Genomic DNA, 19,619 nt, shown 5'->3' with positions numbered 1-19,619 from the left:
TGCAAAGTTCATAGATCAATATTCCCAAATCCAGCCTAGATATCCAGTGGCTTCTGGATCAATGCATCCACTATAGGAGAAATGTTCACAATGAACATAAAATATGCATGTGACTTCCTGCGTGACTATCAATCTTCACTTGCAAGGGAGCACATAGAGGTGGCCCTAAATTTACAGTCTTTGATGCAGAGTTTGAAAATTGCTATATTCACCTGCACATCTCCCCCAACGCCTCCAACCATTGGATCTTCTTCTAAAACCTTGACCATTTCTACCGACGAAGCTGGATCAAGCATTGTATCAGAGTCGCAAACCTGTCCACGAGAAAAATAAGTAAATGTGGAATTAATAAGGGAACCAGAGTCGGCACTTCCGAAAACTATGTGTTTCACAATTGGTGTGTTTTGAAACAAATCCTATCAAGCGAATCACAGGTTGTGGAACCCACGTTGGCAAAGCTTAGCAACACTTACAAAACTTGAAAAAAGGTCACCCCATTCACACAAGGGGGTGATGCCTTTGGCAGATTTCAATTTTTAACTGCAAATTTCAACTATGCACTTTTTCACATTGTAAGGCTTAAAGATTCTCTTTGTTCCCTCACATCTGACTCCGCTCGCTCTAAAACACTTCCCACCGGAATCTGCAGTTTTCCCCCTTTTAAAGCCTGTTTGTGTCAGGCTAGCAGGCATACCCTTTAAATGTAACAGCAGTTGTGTGAGTACTGTGGCTATAAAGAAATGTCTGTTCTCAGAATCAGAGGTATTTATTTTATTTGCGCATTGGATCAACTTCTTTGAACAAGGACCGTGTTCATGAGATGGGGCATGGAGAAGAGTGTGTGTGTGTATGTGTGTGTGTGTTGGGGGGGGGACTTTGCGGGTGTTCTGCACTTTTCCTGATCCCATTTGACAGAAGGAAACCGGATGCATTTGGTGCCCCCAGTTCAAAAGTTTCCCGCTGTCCTAAGGGGGGAATGAATGGTGAGTGAACCTACAGATGCTTATAAAAATTGGCAGAGGATCTGGGAAGAAATACGATAGCCCCCCCTTTTTTTTCACTCACAGAAGGTTTAGCCATTCATGTATACATGATTCCAGAAGCTGATTCTGCCAACCAGATCTCTTTGAACCTGGGTTTCATGGAGCTCTCTCATTCACAACACGCCTACAGAACTGTTTCTCATAATCGCACACTCGCGTTTTATAGCATTTAATGTTGCTCTGCTTGTTGTTATTATGCTCTCGTATTGTTTCAAAAGGGATGCGGGTGGCGCTGTGGGTTAAACCACAGAGCCTTGGGCTTGCCGATCAGAAGGTTGCCGGTTCGAATCCCCGCGACGGGGTGAGCTCCTGTTGCTCAGTCCCTGCTCCTGCCAGCCTAGCAGTTCGAAAGCATGTCAAAGTGCAAGTAGATAAATAGGTACCACTCCGGCGGGAAGGTAAATGGCATTTCCGTGCGCTGCTCTGGTTCATCAGAAGCGGCTTAGTCATGCTGGCCACGTGACCTGGAAGCTGTACGCCAGCTCCCTCGGCCAATAAAGCAAGATGAGCACCGCAACCCCAGAGTCGGCCACGACTGGACCTAATGGTCAGGGGTCCCTTGACCTTTACCTATTGTTTCAAAGGATATTCTGACCTCATTTCTAGCATGTTTGAAATGTTCTGCAGGTATGGCTTTCTTCTCCTTTGAAGAGTTGTTGTTGAGTAAAATGGTCATGGCAGTGGATGCTCACTTAAGGGCAGAAGACAGAGCAGAACCGGCCTGACCATGAGGTTGAGTGAGGTGGCTGCCTTAGGTGGCACCCCACAAGGAGCATCATCCCCGTTCTGATGCCCAGTTTTGCTGCTGGTCTCCCCAACTTCTAGGTACACAGACTCATAGAATTGTAGCAATGCAGAAATCTCAGATAGAGCATCCATGACTGATGGACATCCAACCTCTGCTTAAAAAGGAAGGAGAGTCCACAACCTCCCAGAGGAGACTGTTCCACTGTTGTAACAGCTCTTATGGTCAGAAAGTTTTAGTCAGAAATCTCCTTTATTGTAACCCTCTGGAGAAGGAGAAAACAAGCTTGTTCCCTCCTTCCATGTGACACAGAATGAATTTTCATGAGGATTGCTTTGAAAAATGCAAATCACTGCAGAAATCTGGAGAAGCAAATTTAATATTGGAAAAACGAGCAATTGAAATTGAAAGTTCCTTCCACCCACTAATTGCTGCAAATGTTTCTATTCTAAGCCTTCCTCTAATGAACTCTGGGTAACATTCACTTGGGTCTATCCTTCCTCCCCAGTTATATTCAAAACCAACGTGTTGAGCTGACCAGTCATGACTGTTCCAAGGTCACATAGTGAAACTTCGCAGCTCAAGCAGGAATTCAAACCCAGGCCTTTTATCACCAACTTCACCAGGAGCACGTCATATACCTGACAGTGACCCTAGGTGAACCTGATAGGTCAAAGGACAGAGCCAAGGGTGGTGCTAACAGGTTATAGGGGAGCCTGCTATAAAGAGTGTTGATTAATATTTCTGACTCCCATTCATTAGTTTCCCAGTTAGACCAATAGATTACTGGGTGGCAAGCAGTTCTATTCATAGCTGGCATGAAACACTAGATCTACAAATCTGTACCCACTTCATTTAGAAGCAGGGGGGATTACAGTCACTTGCATATGGGCTTAGAGACCATTAGAGGTGCCTTTTTGTCCATTTGGCAACAAAAACAGCCTTCAGAATGCTGTTAGGGGAAGAACCAGCATCAGTTAGGGTTGTTAGTGCACCACAATGTGGCGATTCTGCTTTGCCTTGGACGTCAGGGGTGTCATGCGGCAGGTACATTAACAAGCAAGCTCTGTGAAGCATTGGGTAGCCATATTCCCTGATATTTATGATAAATCTCTCTTATTTGAAAGAGCTAATGTGGTGTCATAGGACCTGGGAGACCAGAGTTCAAATCCCTATTTTGCCATGCAGCTAAGAACAGGAAAAATCTGGCAATTTTGGTTTCTCCAGGCGTGTCTGCCGCCCCCCATTTTTTTCAGTCTTAAGTTTGGTTCTCCCCCTTTCAGAATCAGTTTACATTTTTTAAAAACCATCATGAAAAATTGTAAGCATTTTAGTGCAAATTTCTCCAGATAAGCACAGTTTTTGTACACCCTTCTCCTCCTATGCATGATTTCACAACACTGTTTTCTCCAACAGAATGTATGTTTCCATGCTATTTTCACTAATATAGAAATTTATATCCACACTTTACTCTAGGATATGCATTTTTGTACAAACTACTTGGTGGGAGAACTGCGTTGCAAAATTCAGAGGGGTGTGAATTACAGAGGACAGCTGTGTTTCGGTTTGTGTACCGTTTCGCAAAGTGCAATTTATGTAAGTTCACCTTTAAATGATAACTGAATTCAATATTTCCCCCATCCCTACCTTGGGCTTAGGACGCGGGTGGCGCTGTGGGTTAAACCACAAACCCTAGGACTTGCTGATGAGAAGGTCGGCAGTTTGAATCCCAGCAATGAGGTGAGCTCCCGTTGCTCGGTCCCTGCTCCTGCCAACATAGCGGTTCGAAAGCACGTCAAGTGCAAGTAGATAAATAGGTACCACTCCGGTGGGAAGGTAAATGGCGTTTCCATGCGCTGCTCTGGTTTGCCAGAAGCGGCTTAGTCATGCTGGCCACATGACCCGGAAGCTGTACGCCGGCTCCCTCAGCCAATAAAGCGAGATGAGCGCCGCAACCCCAGAGTCAGTCACGACTGGACCTTATGGTCAGGGGTCCCTTTATCTTTACCTTGCGCTAGTCACCGACTCTCAGCTCAACCTCCCTCACAGCGCTGCTGTGAGGATGCTATGGAGAGTGAAAGAACCATATCTGCCACCTGAGGCTAGAAATGAAATTATTAATAGTGAATCAAAACGTTAAAAAGCCCTCTTCGGTTGTTGCTTTAAAAAACCCAACAACACTTCTTAAAAACTCTCCCTCCCCCCCCCCTTTGCCAGATGTATTGCTGGGATCCGAGGCCATGATTCATTCTGTGAGAAACTCCGAGGCACTCATGTGCAAACAGATGCTCTTGCTGCTCAGAAAGAGCATCTCAAAGGATTGGCAGAGTCCGCGAAAATGGAGAGATTTTAAAGCCCTATAAAAACTTGTTAAGAAGCAGGGGGAAGGCGGCGGTGGCTGGGTGGGGAGGAGGGGGGGAGCTTAGAAATACAAACAGGAGAGATCCCTCAGCCAAAGAGTGTTGGCTTCATCTTTACAGCTGCATTACCTCACTCAAGGCAAAAGCTTGGCCTTTAAAGCCTCAGTGACACCGTTCACTTAAAAATGAATTAGGCAGCACCCACCCACCCCCTTTGCAAAGTACAAGCTGCAGGCAAGGATTATTTGCCAGCTGGGCTGCATCTGACATAGACATACCCCCCCCCCTTTCCTTACTAGGCCTGGTAAAATGGAAGGGGCAAAAAGCTTACAAACAAAGAACTAACTCACGCAGGCTACTTGTATTTATAATTGCCGTCGAGCTTTGGGGAGGAATACATGGGCGTGGGTTGCCCCCATTTTATCCTTTCAGAGAGGTAGACTGGGGCCAAGAGACAGAAAGAGGGAGGGAGGGAGAAGAATGTCCCAATAGGCCACATTCACAACATCTGTTTAAAGTACCACGATACCACTTTCAACCATCATGGCTTCCCCCAAATAATTATGGGAGTTCCTTGTTGTGGGTGTTGCTGTTTAAGAGGCCTCTACTCTCCTCACAACCGAGCCACAGTTCCCCCTGATTGTTAAGCCATTCTGAGATCTGTAGTTCTGCAAGGGGAATGAGCGTCTCCCAACATCTCTCAGCACCCGCAATAAACTAAAGCTCCTAATATTCTTTGAGGGAAGCCAGGAGCATTTACTAGTGGTGCTGTGGTCTAAACGACTGGGCCTCTTGGGCTTGCCGATCAGAAGGTCGGCGGTTCAAATCCCCGCGACGGGGTGAGCTCCCGTTGCTCGGTCCCTGCTCCTGCCAACCTAGCAGTTCGAAAGCACGTCAAAGTGCAAGTAGATAACCAGGTACCACTCCGGCGGGAAGGTAAATGGTGTTTCCGTGCACTGCTCTGGTTTTGGTGTTCTGTTGCACCAGAATCGGCTTCACAATGCTGGCTACATGAACCGTAAAAACTGTCTGCGGGCAAATGCCAGCTCCCTTGGCCTGTAAAGCGAGATGAGTGCCACAACCCCAGAGTCATCTGCGACTGGACTTAACTGTCAGGGGTCCTTTACCATTTTATAGAAGTTTTACTTATACAGCGGTACCTCTCTCTGGTTGCAAACAGGATCCGTTCCGAAGCCCCATTCGCAACATGAGCAGAACGCAACCCGCGTCTGTGCGTACGCGGGTCATGATTTGCCACTTTTGCGCATGCAAGTGGCGTCATTTTGAGTGCCTGTGCATGCACGAGCAGCGAAACCTGGAAGTAACCGTTTCCGGTACTTCCAGGTCACCACAGAACACAACCTGAAAAGATTTAACTGAAGCAAACTTAACAAGAGATATGACTGTATGGTGTAAATATTGGCCCCAAATGAGCTTCAGGGCTGAGTGAGGATTCAAAAGCTGATGTCTGCTACCAAAGTTCAGGGCTCTTCACTGTGGAGGAATGCAGATAGGCAGGTCCTGGTGTGAGGCATTTGTGGCACAAAGACACTGCCACAGATTGACACTGTGTTGGGTGTTCAAGGGACTGGGGTGAATTCTGTGTGTTAGGTGACTCCCAGACCCTAATGACTGTGGTAGGGCCACTGAAGGCTGCTCCATAACCACAATGGGGCAGTGCCCCCAAACCTCAACCTACCCCCACCTGTCTGCCTCCTTATTTACAACCAGCCATGAGTTGGGGTCTGCCGGTCATTGGCTCTGGTTTCCCATATTGCAGTCCCCTTGCCTTCTGCCTCACCAGCCCCACTGGGCACCAGTCACCACTGGTAGGGGCACCCAGGACCCAGGCTATGGTACAGACGCTAGTCTTCCTCTCCTGGAATAGGGTATAGAGGAAAACTTGAAGGAGCTGGGTATGTTTAGCCTGGAAAAGAGGAGACTGAGAGGAGATATGATAGCCATCTTCAAATATCTCAAGGGTTGAGACATGGAAGACAGAGCACATCTGTTTTCTCCTGCTCTTGAGGGTAGGACTCGAACCAATGGCTTCAAGTTACAAGAAAGGAGATTCCGGCTAAACGTTCAAAAAAAGTTTCTGACAGTAAGACCTGTTAAAAACAGTGGAACAGATTCCCATGAGAAGCCGTGGACTCTTGAGAATTCTCCGGAAAAACAATCTCTCAAAGGACCTGTTGATGGCATTTTACCATTGTACTCTTGAGTGTCTTAACTTATGATCTGTGTATGTGGTTTGGGAGCTGCACTGTCAGGGGAAAAACAATGCTGTCCAGGGTTATAAAGACTGCGGAGAGAATAATTGGGTCAAATCCATGCTTCCAGGTGACATAAGAAAGCTGCAGAGATAGTGCAGGATAGTGCACAGCCCGGAAATGATCTCTTTCAGCTTCTGCCTTCTGGAAAGAAGGTACAGGGTTATAAAGACTAGGACTAGCTGCCTGAGAAACAGTTTCTATCCAAATGCAATTTTGGTTTTAAACGCAGTGTAAGGAGTCTCTATGGGAGTATATTGTATTTAAAAATGGGGTATCAGAGTTTTTAGGGGGCTAACCAGGCTGGGATAGCAGGCTTGTTGGTTTCTGAATGTCTTATGTAGATTTTTCAGTTTCGTTGTTCTGTATGGGACAATGACAATAAAGATGATAAAGATTATCGTATTCTTCCTTGGAGGCTTTTAAACAGAGGTTGGATGGCCATCTGTCATGGATGCTTTAGCTGAGATTCCTGCAGGGCAGGGGGTTGGACTAGATAACCCGTGGGTCCCTTCGAGCTCCAAGATTCTATGACCTTTCTAAGAGAGACCTTATTTGCAAGCAGCAGCAACCTTTTGTTGGTATCTGCATGAACTTATCTAAAAGACTGAGTTAAGCATTTGAAAAACCTATTGAAGCCAGACATTATAGGTTCATCTTAGGTTGGGTAGTTCGCAAGTCTCTGCGGCTTTGTTTAATGTTTTGTATTTTTCTCAGAAGGTTGATAAAGAATGTATAATTTATTATTCTGTGTATATTAATCGCCAGCGTGTTGCATGAGTCACACTACTTCCTGTAGCTCAGCAGTGGTGAAACCTCTGTACTGCGGGTGTAAATTGGGCCTGATGTGAGTCCCAAGTTTGCTTGCTGAGCTGCTTCTGACAAACTGTGCCCCATACCCCATCATAGGTATGGGGTACCTCTGGATGCAGCTACAAAGGAACAGCTGGGCACTTAAAATTGAAATCCAGAGTGTCCCTTTGTAAGTGGGACTTTTTGTTTCTGACTGGGAGCTCTGCTAGGATCAGCTGCAGTTCAGAGTTCCTCGTCGGGAACTCCCTAGTATAGCTCCATCGCTTTCGCCTTTTGATGGAATTGGCTTGAATTCAAGTAAGTTCCCAGAAACAGAGCATTTCCCCTAATGATGTAAGCTAATAGATAGCGGGAGATCCCCTCTGAAACAGTTACGTGAGACAAGTAAATAGCAACCCACACTGAAACTGCAATGCTCTTCTTCAGACCAACAGCCCACTGAGAGACTGCTGTCTTTGCAGTCTTATAACCCTGATTCATTCGCAAGCTGCTTCTGCTAGCAGCCATCATGCAGGTTACCAGCAGTGGTCAGCAAGGTAGGACAGTGGTGCTTACCTGACCTACTGTCACCTGCATCACTGCAGTGTACTGGGAAGGGTGAGATAGCCATGAGTGAGTTGGCCGTGAGGTCGGCAGAATGCAAACGCACCTGGCAGCAGCACAGGTTGGCTCTGCCAGCGCATTTGCACTGCGCTGGCCAAACCACCACCTCTCCCTTCTCCTTCTCAGTAACACAGGTGATAGGGCAGATAAGTGCTACCACCCCACCAACTGCTGTTGCGGGTTATGTAATTCCGCAAGTGATTAATCTACGGATTTAGAAACAAGTGCCAATAAACAGATATGGTAAACAGAAACATGTGTAAACAGAGGCAAAGAATCTATCCCTGCTTTAAAAAATATGATTGGGGAAAGAATATCATTCAGAGAAGAAATGGCTGCCACAATGTTTGTCCCAATTTCAAACTGGTGATGCTTCGGGGGTCCAAGTAATCATAGATATCATTTGCAGGTTTTGGGGTGCTCCACTTACCATATTCATTGCATACTGGACCATGAGTTAAGGTCCAGTATGCAATGAATATGGTAAGGTAATCTCTTTGTGAGGTTAGGCATTGAGGTTAGGCATCGGGTAAGCCTTTGTTTGGATGGAGGGGAGGTAGTAGCCTTTGCCTGCCCCCTCTCAGTAAGGCTATCCTGTTAAAGGGATCCGGGGGTGTGGATTCTGTCCAATTCTGTCGGACGTGGGCTAGGGCCATGTCACAACCCCAGTGGGAACCCCTCGGGGTGCCCCTACTTGATGTACGTCATAGGGTTCCCCCCTATAGGTGGTTTACTCTTAGATGGACTTCCTGCGGGCAGGTTGGAGTAGAGATCTAGCCTGGCTTCACCCAATGCCTAAGCCAAACCCCTCACATCTGTAACCAATAAAGTTGTGGCCTATTTGAACCCATAAACCAAAATACTCGTGTCCATGTGTTTATTGTCCATTAGGGAACTGCGGGTCACGGGGCCTTGGCACGTAAGTGCCACACCCCACCCCCCCGGTGTACTGGTGTCTGAATTTGTTATGGTTTGTGAACGCTTCTAAGTTAAGTAACTGCACAGCTCAGTGTCAGATTCTGCCCATCCCCTTAAAACTGGCCCTGCACCAGCATGACGTGTCACTGTGTACTATCTGACCAGCCTTAACTATTTCAGAAGCTAAAGCTTTTCAACAGCCCTGCTGTTTTCCAAATGGAGAGTGAAAGGGGCGCTCTGTTCACTGAGGGACTAGGATAGGCTACGCACTGCAACGTCCAGCACAAGATGTACAAGACCTGCTTTCTTTGGATTCTTGTTTTACTTGGCAGTGAAGAAGGGCTTTTTCATACCTACCTGCACATAATCCACGCTTCTCCCCAGTGCTTTGAACGCTGTGTACATCACTTCTCTTTTCCCGCCCCATTTTTGCATGATGCAGACACTTTTGTTGGACAGGACCAGTTGAGTGACGTGCTGCATGCTCTCCTTATGCGACTCTTCCGTCTCCTCTGGGCCTCTCTGGTGGAAGTTATTCCTCCAGACGTAAGTAGCAGACTTATCCCTGCCCATGATTTCGCTAAAAATGTCCATCATGTAAACGTCATCTTCAGAATTCCCATCGATGACCATAATCACCTTAATTCCAGGGTAGGTGAGCCTTTTCACGGAAAGTAAACATTTCCTTAAGTAGTTGGGGTCCTCCTGGTAGGCAGCAATGCAAAGGGCAACAGTTTTGTTCAGCTTGATGGGCGTCTCAAGAGACCGTTTCATTTTCCTGTGTTCGAGGAAGGCAAACAGGCTTTGGATGATGAGGTGCGATGCCAGAATGGCGCCGTAGAGTCCAAAGGAGAAGTAATAGTTGTCCGTTTGGATAAACTGGTACCCAACAATGTAAGCAGCGGAGATCCCAAGCAGGAGGGACACCCCAAAGAGTGTGGTTCCAAGTATTCTCAAGATACATAGAAACCTCTCGCAATGCATCTGCAATGGATCAAGACAGGTCATGGTTACTTAAGCATACTTCTGGATAAAAGAGATGATCAGGTTAGTTTAAGGCAGGGATAAGGAAACCTGTTGGGACGCAGGTAGCGCTGTTTGATAGCACATCAAAGTGCAAGTAGATAAATAGGTACTGCTCTGGCGGGAAGGTAAATGGCGTTTCCGTGCGCTGTTCTGGTTCGCCAGAAGCGTCTTAGTCATGCTGGCCACATGACCTGGAAGCTGTACACCGGCTCCCTCAGCCAGCCACGACTGGACCTAATGGTCAGGGGTCCCTTTACCTTTGAGGAAACCTGTGGCACTTGTTGGACTCCAACTCCCTAGCTGATGTATTCAATAGTCAGGGATGATGGGAGATGGAGTAGCAGTGGACTGCATGGCAAGGCTACACCGCTTACCTGATCTTCCTCTGCCTGAGTTGCTGTTGTATTCTGGGATACGGGGGCAGTGAGGCTGGTGCGGTGCAAACAGGCAGACGGGAGCACTAGGTTGCCTCTACCTGTACATTTGCACTGAACTTGCCACCCTCTCTCCCCCTTCCCTTCTCCATCCTCCAACCACAGGGAGGTCAGGTAGCCTCATCAACAACATCTGAAGGGCCACAAGTTCCCCACAGCAAGATAGAAGGAAATAGGTTTATGACACCTAAGACACAGCTATAAGCTGCAAGGTATAGCTTCCAGATTCTGATTGAGGGGGGACATATGTAATATTGAAAAAACAGGGAGCAATAATGGGAAAATCATTGCAAACAATCATGTGCAATCTGCTTATAGTTCTACTCAAACTACATAAAATGCTGGCACGTATTTATCTATCTTGGATTCTGCATTAACAACAGAGCCAAATGAAACATGTTTTGAGCTTATAAAAAGCTACTTCTTCACCAGGAGAAATGTAGTTCAAAATTCCCAAAGCGTTTCTATAGAATATCTTGGAAAATGTTAGGTTTTGTCAATAAACTTTTGTACTTGCTACTTAGTCCTGTCTGATACCTGTTGATTGGATCTTGTGCTACAAGCCCAGGCAATAGTCACCAGATAAACCATTGCTTTGTTATGGGCTCCATGGTGGGATGTGATGGTCTTTCATATGTTGGACAGTGGCAACTGGGTATTTGCAACTGTGTGTGCCAGGGGAACATAGCAGGTCTCAGGTCCCTGCATGTCTACTTAAAATGCCTTGCAAATAAGAGCAAAAGCAGGGGGGGGGAATGCAAGTCACTGTCATTCACCCTTGATTCCCCCCATTTGATGTTCTGCTCCCCTACAAATGCAAGGGCTCTAAATGACCTGGGTTTATCTGGATCAGCACCACGGTGCCCCACATCGCATTGTTTTCTTAGGTCAACGTGACCTGGTTCATGTAGGGTACAACCAGAGGACAATTGAAAGCAGCTGCAGAGAAGACGCAAGCAAACTATATTTCTGGATGCAATTCTGCTTATCTCCTCTGAGACAGATGTGCATTAAGGGTCCTTTTTACGGCTGTATTTTATGTTGCACAGACCAAAATGCAAAACAAGAAAAACACACTAGTGGATAATGGCTCACTTAAGCAGGAAATTGCCAATTCCTACAAACTATGGTGTATCTTATCCCTCTCCCCATATGACTACACCTCTTATTTATGGACTTGAACCAGGATTGTCTACCTAGGAGATCCTTGATCCCCTAAGGAATCAAGTTAGGAGATTGAACCAGGGACTGGCAGATCAAACATTTTGTCCAAGGAATAGAAATTGGCAGTGGCCGCAGTCTAAACCCATTCAGTGGTGCCACATTGCATGGCTCAATTCCAGGGTGCTGTCCCTTTAAATTATCTTTCCCATTTGGGATGTAACTCCTGTAGTCTCTGGGAGCTCTCCCTGGTCCTGCAGTACCAAGATGTAACAGAACCAGCTGCTGCTAACTACCTCTTGTAGTTCATAGAGAGTTGGAAGGGAATTCAAATGTCATCTAGTCCAACCCTTGCTGATGTAGGAACTCTGCTGCTAGAGCATCTCTAATAAGTGGCCATCAAGCTTCCATTGAAGGTTAGACCAGCACTATTTGAAGCAATCGGGTCCACTGTTGAACAGATTGTACCATCAGGAAGCTCTTCCTAATGTTTAGTCTAATAAATCCCTTGGGTACCACCCTCTGAGTTGACGGAAAACATATCTGATCATTTTATATGACAGTTTTTTTAAAAAGGCTTTCATATAGTCTTTTAATCATATCTTGCAACTCCTTCAACCTCTCTCCATAAGATTCCCACTCCCTTTTCTGCATCACTGCCACTCTCCTCAGGACACATTCCAGTTTACTGATATTGGTCTTAAACTGTGGTGCTCAGAACTGGGCGTAGTACTCAAAGTATAGTCCGACAAAAGTAGAATAGAGAGGTACTCAATACTTCTTGAGATCTAGATACTATGCTCCCATTAAGGCTTCTTGTTAGATTTCTGACTTAGAACTGATAAGTCCCAATGCATGTGTAATAAAAGAGTGGTCCTTTTATATTCCTTGTATATGCAATTTATAGGTACTAGGAAGGCTTTCCTAGTACCTATAAATTGCATATACAAGGAATATACAGTGTAGCAGCAAACTAATGTGTGCAATTCCCTAGTTCAAAGTTCATCACAGCAATCAATTCATAAGGCGTTTCGTATGATTCACTGTTTTCTTGGTCTCAACGTTCCCTCCACAACATGGGGATAAAATTTGCCTGCCTTACAGGACTGTAAGAGGGAGAACTGAGAAAATGTATGTTAAATGCTTTGTACATTTGAAATGCACCATACCTGTATTACGTTACACACTAGCAAAACAATATTTGAGATGAAACCCAGCCTTTCTTGGGTATGGAATTCCTATTGTTATGCTTTCATGAATTTTAAATATAAACCACCAAGAGTGACCCCATATTTTTTCAAGTCTAAACACACACACACACACACACACAGTTTATAAGCTCCCTTTAAAAACAAAACCCTAGAGCAAGGTGACAAAACCATGAGCAAGAGTTCCAAAAATTCGTACACTTGTCAGTCGGCTGTTACAAGTGTCTCGGAAAAGTTGTACAATATCCTCCAGCTTCAAGTCTTAACTTGCTAGAGAAATCTTGAAGCGCAAAGTGACTTCATCAGCTGTGCTGTTCTTCCGTGTCGCTTATACTAATATTAGAAGGTCTTTTTTAGAGAGAGAGAGAGAGAGAGAGAGAGAGAGAGAGAGAGAGAGAGAGAGAGAGAGAGAGAAAGGAGGTGTCAGACTATATATAGGCTGAGCCCTTTCAGAACTTGAAATAGAATCTGGCAACTTTTGGCATCCTTAGCTTGTCTGTCTCTGGAATCTCCGTAATGCTAAACTCCGCAAGTTATGCATGATCTAACAAGAATGCAAGACTTAACAAGTGAACAAGATGCGAAGGCACCACAGTAATAACCAAAGTGTATATATTAAAACCTTTCCAGGAACAGAGAGACTTGCTGTTTAGCACTGTGCATCTTTACTCATAAATTCATTGCACAATGCTCAATGGGGCTTACTCCCAGGTCAGTATGCATAGCATTGTGTAAAGGTGGGGATAATTTCAAGAGGCCTTACCTCTGAGTAAAGATGCATAGATTTGCATTGCATAGGGGGTGGGGAGAGACAGTATCTCAGAAAGTTCTGCTTTAAACCTGGGTTGCATTTCAATAGGGCAAGACTTAGCACAACCCTTCAAGTCCACTCAGCCTAGACAAGTCTATTCAAAGGAGTTCAATGGAACTGTCTCCCAGAAAACTGGCTATAGGCTGCTTATATGGGCCTGGATCTGTGATTTGGTCACAGCAGAGGCATCAGCAGCAAGTGACATCCTCCTCAGACCCCAGGGTTAGAAACTCAGATATAAGTTAGGTACTAAATGGCTCCTTGAACCAGGATTACGGTCACCAAAACAGAATGCCTAGTTGTCATTTTGGGGCCAGACTGCTCAAAGGCCGTATTTTCCAGTATGACTTTTTGGTTCCTGAAATTCATTCTGATTGTGCAGATAAAAAGTAACAGATAGAATTCTAGAGGATGCGATATTTGTGTGTGAAAACAGTCAAGATCCAAGGATAAAAACAGTGGGGAGGAAGAAAAGGAAGGTGGTAGTTAGGGGTGGGTAATCTTGTCAATTTCAGGTTCTCTCGTCTTCTCATTTCTCCAATCCTAAATTCAGTTTTCCACATTTTCACAACGATTTGTCAATCTTCTATTTAAAAAAAACCTCGTGCAAATTTATCCTACTATACAAATGTTTGTGTGCAATTTTGCCCAATGTAATGCATTTCTGTATGCATTGTTAGCCGCCCTGAGCCCAGCTTCAGCTGGGGAGGGCGGGATATAAATAAAAATTATTATTATATGCAGTTTAAAGTAATATACAGTGGTACTGAGGGTTAAGTACTTAATTCATTCTGGAGGTCCGTTCTTAACCTGAAACTGTTCTTAACCTGAAGCACCACTTTAGCTAATGGGGCCTCCTGCTGCCACTGCACCGCCGGAGCCCGATTTTCTGTTCTTATCTTGAAGCAAAGTTCTTAACCTGAAGCACTCTTTCTGGGTTAACGGAGTGTGTAACCTGAAGCGTATGTAACCTGAGGTACCACTGTATGCCTCTTATGTAATCTTTGCCATAGTATATGAAATTTGTACACATTACGTGAAGACTGGACAGCTAAGTTGAAAAATTCAGAGAAGTGTGATTTCCAAAGGGTTGCTGTGTTTTGGCTCGCATTGTTTCAGAGTGTTAATTAGGCAGGTTTGCCTTTAAATGTTAACTAAATCAAATTTCTCTGCCATCCCTAGGTGGAATAGACCCCCTCCTACATTTCAAACATTTTTATTTGGCATGTATCCTCAGATCTCTTATATAGCAATCAAACAGCATACTTCAAACAATACAGGGAGGGAAAAGGTACCATATGTACCAGTTCAGTGGCACCCAGGGTTGCGTATAATTTTTCTTAGCTTTCAGCAAACATCAAATAAGGGGAAGAACTAGGAGCCTAGCCAAGTCCCCATCATTCCTTCATTCAGGTTAAGATTCTCCAGCAACTTCTCTGGCTACAATAACTTCCACTTATGATGTGATGCATGCAGTGGTACCGTCATGCCAGCCAAGCTGTGGAAGCAACTGACGTCATTGCTTGGAACAGCAATATTGCAAGCTGCGTGCAATCCAGTGGCGTAGTGTGGGTTGTCAGCACCCGGGGCAAGGCAAGTAATTTGCGCCCCCTAACCCCCAGATGTTGCGCCCGGTGCGGCCGCCCCCCCCTGCACCCCCCACGCTACGCCACTGGTGCAATCTGAAAGGAGCAGCCCAGAATCCCCTGCAGTTTCAAAGAGGATACTGTAGAACGCTCTCCCCAGGGAGGTTCGGACGGCGCCTTCATTATACACCTTTAGGTGCCAGGCAAAAACATTTCTCTTTAACCAGGCCTTCGGCTGATTGACAGCCAAAGCCCTTTAAAAATGTGTTTTGGAAGGGGGGGATTATCGGGTTTTTGTTTTTATTATGTATTTTGTGTTTTTATATTGTGACTTTATGTTGTTAATCACCCTGAGACATGCAGATATAGGGCGGTATACAAATAAAATAAATAGTCGTACCTTGGAAGCAGAACAGAATCCGTTCCGGAAGTCCGTTCGACTTCCAAAACGTTCAGAAACCAAAGCGCGGCTTCTGATTGGCTGCCGATCTGAAGCCACGGAAGCCCCGTCGGACGTTGGCTTCCAAAAATAGTTCACAAACCAGAATAGTCACTTCTGGGTTTGTGGCGTTCGGGAGCCAAAACGTTCGAGAACTAGGTTGTTTGAAAACCAAGGTACAACTGTTCAGGTCTTCAACTCCATGGATGGCATTCAACTTAAGTTTCACTCAAGCGTCCTACCTGCTGAAATTAATGAACATGACTAAGCTAGGCCCATTGCTTTCAATGGGTCTACTACAAGTAAAGAAATGACTTCAGTTTTCTGCACAGCTTGGCTAGTCATGTGTTTGATCACAGCCAATGGCGGTTGGTCCCACTAGACTGAGGGGGCGAACGGCAAGGAGACCATCAGTAGGTGGAATCAGAGCCAAGTAATTCGTGATTGCCCCCTTCCTTCTCACAGCTGCGTACTACAAGGGCAACAACACTAAAAACATAATATGAGCTTGCTGGATCAGGCCAATGGCCCATCTAGTCCATCATCCTGTTTTCACAGTGGCTGAATAGTTGCTTGTAGGAAACCATCAAGTGGGATTTGGGCAGAAGAACCCTTTGCCTTCCTGTGGTCTTCAGAAGCATTGGTGCCTTCAGCTGTGGAAGCAGAGCATGGACATCATGGCTAGTAGCCATGAATAGGCTTCTCCTCAAGGAATTTGTCTAATGTGTTTTTAAGGCCGTCACTGCCTCCTGTGGGAGTCCCACAATTTAACTATGGCTGCCTAGGACCCTCGTACCTATGGGACCGCCTCTCCTGGTATGTCCCACGGAGGACCTTACAGTCTTCAAATAAAAACATCTTGGAGATCCCAGGCCACAGGGAGGTTAGGCCAGCCTCAACCAGAGCCAGGGCTTTTTCAGCCGTGGCCCCGATCTGGTGGAGCGCTCTGTCACAAGAGACTAGGGCCCTGTGGGACTTGACATCTTTCCGCAGGGCCTGCAAGACAGAGCTATTCCACCAGGCCGTTGGCCAAGGCACAGCCAATCCTCGCGGAGCTCTGGCCCAATGGTTGCCATGAATTTGACGCTGAATTGATTTTAGAATGAATTGTTTTTAGAATGTATTTTGATTAATTGATTGTGATTTTATGTAAACTGTGTTATTTTTACAGTTGCTAGCCGCTCTGAGCCTGGCTTTGGCTGGGGAGGGCGGGATATAAATAAATTATTATTGTTGTTGTTGTTGTTGTTATTTTGTCTGTCCCAAATCTTCCAATACTTGAAACCAAGGAGGAGCCTGACAGTCAGTGCCACCCTCTGGACTGGTTACAAGTAAGAAGGCAAGCAAGATGGTTAGGACTGGTGGATAACGGAGGAGCCCTAATGGAGAATTTCAATGAATTATGTACAGTCTCTGCCACATAATCTTACATGTTTTATCAGAACGAGAGTTCTACCAAGTTCAGTGGGACTTCCTCTCTTCAGAGGGATGTGGGTGGTGCTGTGGTCTAAACCACTGAGCCTCTTGGGCTTGCCGATCGGAAGGTCGGCAGTTCGAATCCGTGTGATGGGGTGAGCTCTGTCTGTTGCTCTGTCCCAGCTTCTGCTAACCTAGCAGTTCGAAAGCATGCCAGTGCAAGTAGATAAATAGGTACTGCTGCGGCGGGAAGGTAAACGGCATTTCCGTGTGCTCTGGTTTCTCTCTGGTCCCATTGCACCAGAAGCGGTTTAGTCATGCTGGCTGCACAATCTGGAAAGCTGTCTGTGGACAAACACCGGCTCCCTCAGCCATGAATGCCACAACCCCATAGTCGCCTTAGGATGGACTTAACCATCCAGAGCTCCTTTACCTTTACCTCTCTAATGCACAGTTGAGGGTTGCTGCCTTAGCTAGGAAAACATATTGATGTGTCACATGGTTAGACTTTTTCAACTGAAATGTATTCCTAAACCGAAGACTCTGGCAGTGTAGCCAGACCCATCCCCAAACTTCTGCCCCTTTCCCCATTATTCACATTTTCCTTACATTCACCATTTTCTGTGTGCACGCTGATAATATTCAGCACACCATCTGTTGGCCACATCTGATTTGGAACTACACCCTCTGACATCATTATATGCTTGAGGACCATCCCTTTGAAAAGCTGGGAAAAAAGATTTTCTACTTAACTATAGCCATACAACACTCATCAACTGTTTACATTTCTGTCTTACAGGGCTTTATGGCATGGGGGAGGGGAGGATAGGGGCTACACCCTTTTATAACTTAGAAAGGGACGTATTCAATCACTTCTAGCAGATCACAAGGACAGGAGTCAAAGAGAAAGGAACCCTTTTTAGAGATTTTAAAGTTAAGGGTGGGGGAGGTTTAAAGAAGGCAGTAAGCTTGCTTTCATGTACAGCTTCAGAGAGAGCAAGCTTATTCCAGATTCTGTAATGGAGACGCATTCTTAAAAGATCTAAACCCTTGGTCTGGCAGGATCTACAGAGTCACACCCTAAAATGTGTCGCCAGCAGTTTGAAGTTTCAAGGCTGTTTCTTAAACGTCTGTGTCCATCACTTGGTTTCTCAGTGCCAGATGACAGAGCAGCTGGACGTGTGAACTGGCTCCATTGAAAACCACTATGCAGTGGCATAGCAAGGTCAGGTGGTACCCGGTGTGGAAAATTTCTTTGGACTCTAGTTGAAATCTGGTTGGACTCCCAAGAGACTGCCATTTACTCACAGTATAAAAAGACTGGCTGTGATCCACCCATTGTCATTGCAAGGAGTTGTTGAGCTTTCTTTAGTGAAGGGTTGGCCAAAGTTGTTGAGCTTTTTGTGGTTCCAGGGTTTGGGTCCTGAGCTGAGGGACCTTTTGCTTCTTGTCAGGAGGTTGAATCCTGACAAGACAGAAGTACTGTTTTGGGGGGACAGGAGGCGGGCAGGTGTGGAGGACTCCCTGGTCCTGAATGGGGTAACTGTGTCCCTGAAGGACCAGGTGCGCAGCCTGGGAGTCATTCTGGACTCACAGCTGTCCATGGAGGCGCAGGTCAGTTCTGTGTCCAGGGCAGCTGTTTACCTGCTCCATCTGGTATGCAGGCTGAGATCCTACCTGCCTGCGGACTGCCTTACCAGAGTGATGCATGCTCTCGTTATCTCCCACTTGGACTACTGCAATGCGCTCTATGTGGGGCTACCTTTGAAGGTGACCCAGAAACTACAGCTAATCCAGAATGCGGCAGCTAGACTAGTGATTGGGAGTGGCTGCTGAGACCACATAACACCGGTCTTGAAAGACCTACATTGGCTCCCAGTATCCGAGCACAATACAAAGTGCTGGTGCTGACCTTTAAACCCCTAAACGGCCCTGGTCCAGTATATCTGAAGGAGCATCTCCACCTCCATCGTTCTACCTGGACACTGAGGTCGGTGCTGAGGGCCTTCTGGTGGTTCCCTCACTGCGAGAAGCCAAGTTACAGGGAACCAGGCAGAAGGCCTTCTTGGTAGTGGTGCCTGCCCTGTGGAACGCCCTTCCACTAGATGTCAAAGAGAACAACAACTACCAAACTTATAGAAGACATCTGAAGGCAGCCCTGTTTAGGGAATCTCTTAATGTTTGATGTATTACTGTATTTTCATTTTTGGTTGGAAGGCGCCCAGAGTGGCTGGGGCAGCCCAGCCAGATGGACAGGGTATAAATTATTATTATTATTGCTTCTCTCCTTTCCTCCACCCTCAACTTCTTTGCTCCCCTGCCTCCTTCCTGTTCTCTCCCTCCATGCCTCCGACAGCAGCCAGGGAGTGCGAGGCTGTCAAAATGAGGAGGGAAGGCTGCTAGAGTAGGGGTAGGTGGGAGTCGTGGGCAGACAGTGCACCAAATGTCAACCCCCCCTCAGAGTTGGCACCCAGTGCACACCACCCCCACCTTGCTCCACCCCTGCCATTATTCATTAGATAAAGGGGTGATGGACAATCTGTCTTGCGATGTTCTGTATCTGTGGTGGTTCATTGACACACTGCTTGATGCTGCAACCATCTACAAAAACCAGAATCACCAACCACCCCCAAACAAACTCAATCCATTAAGAATTTGGGCATATTGAAACAACTACTTGACTAAGAAGACCGTGACTACGTTAGGATCATAGAATTGTGGAGTTGGATGGGACCCCAGGGGTCATTTAGCCAAACACCCTGCAATGCAGGGTCAGAACCCAA

General features: G+C 46.1%; 1 protein-coding gene across 1 annotated transcript in view; it reads right to left on the bottom strand.

Moving 5' to 3' along the window:
* HAS2 (hyaluronan synthase 2) overlaps positions 1-19,619 on the bottom strand; it is a 39,914-nt gene that overhangs the window by 4,909 nt on the left and 15,386 nt on the right. Inside the window, exons 2-3 of the mRNA XM_081918855.1 lie at positions 9,113-9,739; positions 213-314 (exon numbers count right to left, since the gene is read on the bottom strand). Coding sequence (XP_081774981.1) covers positions 213-314; positions 9,113-9,739 — 729 coding nt within the window. The remainder of the gene's footprint in view (positions 1-212; positions 315-9,112; positions 9,740-19,619) is intronic.

Source organism: Podarcis melisellensis, assembly GCF_964234715.1.
Source record: "Podarcis melisellensis genome assembly, chromosome: 7".
In the NCBI taxonomy this organism is placed as follows: Eukaryota; Metazoa; Chordata; class Lepidosauria; order Squamata; family Lacertidae; genus Podarcis; species Podarcis melisellensis.
This window is presented reverse-complemented; position numbering and strand designations above follow the sequence as displayed.